The following is a 6,560-nucleotide window of genomic DNA, read 5'->3' as shown; positions in this document are numbered from 1 at the left end:
GCGCAGGAGTAGACGCATTCAGTTTTTTTCAATGGGGCTGTACTCACACAGGCGCATGTAGGCGCCGAACGCAGGAAAAATGCAGCATGTAGCGTCTCGACCTGCGTTCGGCACCTACATGCTCCTGTGTGAGTACAGCCCCATTGAAAAAAACTGAATGCGTCTACTCCTGCGCTCCCCTGCAGCTGAATGCATAAAAATGGAACGCAGCTTCAAACGCTTGTCTGTAAAAGCCCTAATGCTACTGGGACTCACAGGTGAATAATCTGACACAGTGGCCTTGCCTGCTGCTAGTTTATCATTTAGTGCAACTGAGCAGTGCTAATTAACAAGGGGATTTTAGCTGAGATACAAGGTGGCTGTGTTTCAGTTGTCGGAGGAAAGGCATTATGCAGGCAGTTGTGGGCCTTGTCTTACTATGGGCTGCTTTGGCCTTAGCTGGGGAGAAAAGTAAGTAATGTTGATTTATTATACTGTTATCTGTAATAGAGTTAAGTAAAGTGGTAATTGTTTAATAACAACTATTCATTTAATTGCACGGCCACTGTTGTCTCTGCATAGCACTATGTCAGAGCAGTGCTTAGATGGCTCCGATAATGGTAATTGCACTTCTCCTTATTAACTGTAGGTCCTGCAGAGCCTCAGATGGAGGCAAAGAGAGGGGGAAATACAAAATGGCAACAAAGTGTCCCCCAAATTGATGAGACGCCTGTTTGTTGAAGGTTGGTTTTTGGGAGGTGGTGTGAGTTGTAGTTCAACAAACACTGAACAGGCCATAATTATGGCCCAGAAATGTGTTCAAATGTTCCATAACTTGACAATTTTTTGGGGTGTGGCCAAAAAAATGGTCTTGGACAATAAAAATTCCTGCTGCAGATGTTGTTTTTCTCCCTCTTTACAGTTTTCAAATGTTGGGAGCAATTATATAAACAGGGCTTAGTGATGTCATGTTATAGGACTAACCAAGTTATGTGTTATAAGCAGGGGCGATCCTGGCCCCTCTGCCGCCTGAGGCAGCAGCAGTTGCTGCTGCCCCCCCTCCCCTGGAAATTCGCTCTTAAAGTACCAGGAGCAGCGTTTTTGCTGCCCCTGGTACCTAGTGGGGCACTGCTACCTGAGGCGACAGCCTCAACTCGCCTCATTGGCGAAGCACCCCTGGTTATAAGAATTAACATAAAGCGACTCTTCAATTCACTTTGTGGCTTTGTGTTTATAACCTAAGGCTACAAGATAACCTGAACATTCAGGAACACCAATAATAAAATGCATGTTGAAGGTTTGCATTGATAACTATTCAATGAAACTGTATCAGTGCAGCTAACTGGATTTTTATTTATTTTTTTACATTAAATTTTGATGTAATGGGGTGATCCTACGTTAACTGCATTTTTGTCAAGCAGCCACTCTGGATTTGAGGGTCATGTGTAATTCTCATTCTCTTGAATGCAATGTTACAATGTAGAACTATTCTTTCTATATTGCCAATGAGGCTTCTAATATCCTTAAATTTACCAAAGTGGCTATTCCTAAAGTCGTTCAGCAAAATCTTGCTGTCATCTTAATGATATTAGGGTATCGTATCATGCAGCATAACATTTGATTCCCAATGAAAAAAATACCGCCTTAAAGTTGCTTTTAATGGGAAGGTTACCAGGTAATTTAACCCCAAGCATGCCACAACTCTCCAGGAAAAGGACAAACTAATATGCAAAAAAAATGGCGTAACAGGAAGCACTTGTAAGCATAATCATTTTAATTAGGGTTGTACAACTTATTGTGTCATTTTTGACAAACTAAGTAGGAAGGGTGCCTAGACCACTGCCTTGAGTAAACTCCCTTACTCGAAGGTCTTGTTCTGCCCTAGTTGGGATCTACAATCTCATGGATCAAAAGCCATTCAATGTGCATTTCCTTTAATCTTTCTGCCCAGATACCATTCGTGAGATTCTGCATAAAGTGGACAAGGTTGGAGAAGCCGCTGAGAAGCTGACAGATGCTGAAATGCGGAGAGACGTTCTACTGATACGAGAAAAGATTAAAATGAAGATTAAGAGGTCACAGTTGGACCATGACCATCTTGCAGCAGCTAATCAGCTTTTGGCCTTCATCTTGCAAAAAATGAGAGATGGAAAAATTACACTGTTTCAGGTCAAGCATTTCATAAAATTTGCTCAGAGCAACAAACTAGATAGACTCCTGGCCACATGGGACAAGAACCTTTTAAAGATAAAACCCAATGTGTGACTGTATCAGGATTACACAACCTGATTCCTTGCACTTTGCAAATTGTGCTGCGTGTTCCCATCATTGATGACTGAATTATATATTGACTATGTATCTGCTGGTAGAGTTCTATGAAAAGATGGGCTAGGAGAACCTCCTTGTACACCTGCAATACTTTTTATTCTTTATAACTACATTTTAATAAACCTAAAATCCTTTCAACGTTGTACTGTATTGCACTAGGGACTCTGCTATTTGATTCCCCTTTAATACTCCTAAAGGGGAAGTATACCTTCACGTGGACTGTCTAACAGTGCTCTCCAACTGGCAGGCACATGTGGCGAGTGACCCCCCCACATGAAATTTTGCCTCCTCTGTCTGTTTACCATATGTAAGATTTAAAAGGTATCAGTAGAGAGATTAACTGGCCCCTCAAATTCAGAGACTCCTGCTTTGTTCAGAAATGTAATCCCCCTGCATTGTTCACACATGACACCTCTATTGTTCACAACCTAAAGTCCTGTTTTGTTCACACCTCATACAAAAGTCTGATGGGGCACCACCATTGTGTCACTTTATTTAGTACAAATTAGAGTGGTCCTGATCAGTTTTCCTGTTTTCTGCTTTGTTCTGCCTTCCCTTTGCTCCCTGTGTGTGCCATACTCTGCCTGCCATATGCTCCCTGTGTGTGCCATACTCTGCCTGTCCTATGCTTTCTGTGTGCCATACTCTGCCTGTCCTATGCTTTCTGTGTGCCATACTCTGCCTGTCCTATGCTTTCTGTGTGCCATACTCTGCTTGCCCTATGCTCCCTGTGTGCCATACTCTGTTTGCCCTATGCTCACTGTGTGTGCCATAATCTGTTTGCCCTATGCTCCCTGTGTGTGTGCCATACTGTGCCTGCCCTATTCTCCGTGTGTGTCCATACTCTGCCTGCCCTATGCTGCCTGTGTACGCAATACTCTACCTATCCTATGCTCCCTGTGTGTACCATACTCTGCCTGCCCTAAGCTCCCTGTGTGTGCCATGCTCTGCTTGCCCTATGCTCCCTGTTTGTGCCATACTCTGCATGCCCTGTGCTCCTTGGGTGAGCCATACTCTGCCTGTGGAACATATTATTGTTGTTAGGGGCCCCTAAGGTGCTTAATCATGTGCTGTGTTATCTATAGGGGGGAGGAGGCATATGGATTAAAGGGTATGATGACGTTTTTTCACATATGAGTGATAACTGATATCCCTGCAGTGAGCACCAATCATTTGTTTTTTTTGGTGTTCTACCACAATTAATGTAGACATGGTCTTGTGGTAACATGGGTGTGGTTTAAAGTAGGTGTGACTTAAAAACAGGAGTGTCTGAAACTGGCTTACATTCTCGGCCATGTAGGCCAGAAAAATTTGGCCCTCGGTACCACAGAATTTGGACAGAACTGGTCTATACTATTGTTTTTTTAAATAATTTACCTTCCTATTCTACCTCTTTACCCAGTTGCCAATGACCCAAGAAACACAAGAAAAACTTGATTATATGCGTCAATAGTTTGTTGTACAGGGTAACAGAGCTTTGCATGTTAATATACCCTTTAATAAGTACATGTTTTCCTGCTGATACTTCCTTTAGGGAACCATATTGGTAATACTGTAGTCTTAATTGGTGTCATAATTTACATATAGTACTGAAACAGGGGCCCAGTGAGCCAGTTATGGAAAGGTGGAGTTCTTGCTGGGCTTGGCCAATCATGTGCTTACAAATCTTCTTTATAAAATGTGGTAGCACAGGCAAAATAAATGAAGCACACTGTGTCCTGTCCACCAATACTATGACCCACCCACATTTGCAAGAAATATCTTGTTAGCTTTAAAAATCTATTAGTGAATATTTTCAACTTTACGAATAAGACTACTTGTAATCTGGCACATTATAGAGGAGATTTAATCTACCAGTATTCCCCCCCAGAGAAATAATGAAATTCTTTAAGATCAATTTTATTTACTTTTGGTACTGCTTAAAGGGCATGTAAAGTCTAAAATAGAATAAGGCTAGAAATGCTGTATTTTGTATACTAAATATAAACATGAACTTACTGCACCACAAGCCTAATCAAACAAATAATTTATGCTTTCAAAGTTGGCTACAGGGGGTCACCATCTTGCAACTTTGTTAAACATCTTTGCAAGACCAAGACTCTGCACATGCTCAGTGTGGTCTGGGCTGCTTAGGGGTCATCATAAACAAAGCTGCTTGAGTTCTGCATGGCTGGGAAGTAAGGCGGGGGCTCCCCCTGCTGTTCATAAGTATGATTGTTTCCGTGCTCAGCAGTTAGGGACCATCTGACAATTCCTATCCACTGCAGTAAATGAAGGGAGAATTTCACTGCATACAGCTGCATACTTATAAAAACCGTACATATTTTTTAATTAAAGTATATTGGAGATGGGTTTCTTTTTCATTAAAGAAAGTAAAAATTGGGTTTTATTATTTTGCCTTTACATGCCCTTGAAAAAAAATGCATGACATGTGGGGCTGGGGAGCTTAATTTCTTCTCTGAATGGGGCCCAGCCTTCTGATGCTTTTTCTCTCTCCTAAATGTTTTACTTTAATGCAATCAAAGCTGTTTTTGCATAATGAAAGAAAATACAGTTCTCCAAACTTTCCAATATGCATTCATTAAAAGCTTAATATCAGAAGTCGGTTTTGCTCCAGGTCTGTCAAGCATCTGGTTTCAGCAGTCACAATAAGCAAATCAGAAAAGAGAGGACAAAATCAACAGATACTCCTTTCAATAGCAATCACATTTACAGTACATATAGTTAAAAATGTAAAACTGCAAAAAAAAGTTTAATGTAGTGTTTAACGGTAAATACAATATTAAGATAACCTACTGCGTATAATTATTATACTGTTTGAACTTTTAGCTCCCCAGATGCAGGCTTTATATATTTCCTTTCACAGCTCAAACAAGTAATTTTACAAAAATGATTGTTTTTTTTGGATTGTTAATGACCCTTTAACAAGCTTCAGATAGCTGTTCGTATAAAAGATACCACATGATGGCAGTCTTTTCAAATCATTTTATGTTCAACTAGCAATCGGTTACATTTACAATAACTCTGCTTGTATTAAGTGACATTTTTTAGATTTATTTTAGAAATATTCAGAAATTGTATCAAGGTGAGAGAATTAAATAACTTATTTGTGAACCAAGAAACCCCCAATAAAGAGTCCACTAGACTAAACGTGCACTGAACAAATAAATGGAGATGAATTATCCTTTTATATAGCGTCAACGTAAATCTGCAGTACTTTATTCAAACCTGTCCTTGCCCCAGTGAAGCCTTAGGGAAAAATATTAGCAAGGTGAAAATGTATTCCTTTTGCATGCATTTTAATAAAGCTTTTGTGAACCTATAAACTGAATTTGAAAGTTTGCGCCAGTATGCAATGAATATAATAAAACTTCTTACTGAAATATCCCACCTTCAAGCACATCCTAAAAGTGAGCTACAATAAAATTGTTTGCAATGACTGTCTAATTATTGTCACAAAGATTAATCTGTTTCCTTTTTGCACTCCCCCATTATAGTACTCTACTAGTCACATACTAACTTACCTGCATGCTTTTGCATTTCAGTGGGCTCCATCTGTTTTGGCACAAACATCTAAAAACTGTGTCAAAAATCTCCTCTTTTATATCACAATTGGTGAGTAAACTGTAAGATGAATGGCACAATGGTATTTGTGCACACCTTTCAGTACATACAGACATATGAAAAAGTTTGGGAACCCCTCTTAATTCTTTGGAGTTTTATCATTGGCTGAGCTTTCAAAGTAGCAGCTTCCTTTTAATATATAACATGCCTTATGGAAACAGTAGTATTTCAGCAGTGACAAAGTTTTTTGGATTAACAGAAAATATGCAATATGCATTATAACAAAATTAGACAGGTGCATACATTTGGGCACCTCAACAGAGATATTACATCAATACTTAGTTGAGCCTCCTTTTGCAAATGTAACAGCCTCTAGACGCCTCCTATAGCCTTGGATGAGTGTCTGGATTCTGGATGGCAGAATTTTTGACCATTCGTCCATACAACATCTCTCTAGCTTGATGGCTGCCGAGCATGGACAGCCTGCTTCAAATCATCCCATAGATTTTCCATGATATTAAAGTGGGGAGACTGTGATGGCCATCATGCCCGGATTTGTGGAGAGGCCACCAAGGCTCGACCCTAGGGTGGCAGGATTTTAGGGGACGGCATGCTGCCCAACCACACCTACATTGGTTCAGAAACACTGGGGATGCGCAGGAGATATGAAGTTTTTATCAATTTCCCGT

At 40.2% G+C, this 6,560-nt stretch overlaps 1 protein-coding gene across 2 annotated transcripts; it reads left to right on the top strand.

Annotated features, from left to right (window-relative positions):
* Positions 1-245: 245 nt before the first annotated feature.
* Positions 246-2,445, top strand: LOC108714438. 2 transcript variants are annotated; one of them, XM_018258669.2, is made up of 3 exons: positions 301-450; positions 629-722; positions 1,931-2,445. In XM_018258669.2, the coding sequence occupies exons 2-3, from the start codon at positions 701-703 to the stop codon at positions 2,242-2,244; spliced, it is 336 nt and encodes a 111-aa protein (XP_018114158.1). In that variant the 5' UTR covers positions 301-450; positions 629-700; the 3' UTR covers positions 2,245-2,445. The 2 variants fall into 2 exon arrangements, with proteins under 2 accessions (XP_018114157.1, XP_018114158.1); XM_018258668.2 differs by lacking the exon at positions 629-722 and having other exon boundaries at positions 246-450.
* Positions 2,446-6,560: the final 4,115 nt, after the last annotated feature.

Source organism: Xenopus laevis, chromosome 4L (assembly GCF_017654675.1).
Source record: "Xenopus laevis strain J_2021 chromosome 4L, Xenopus_laevis_v10.1, whole genome shotgun sequence".
NCBI classification, from domain to species: Eukaryota; Metazoa; Chordata; class Amphibia; order Anura; family Pipidae; genus Xenopus; species Xenopus laevis.
Note: the sequence above shows the minus strand (reverse complement) of the source record. Positions and strands in the feature narration are given on the sequence as shown.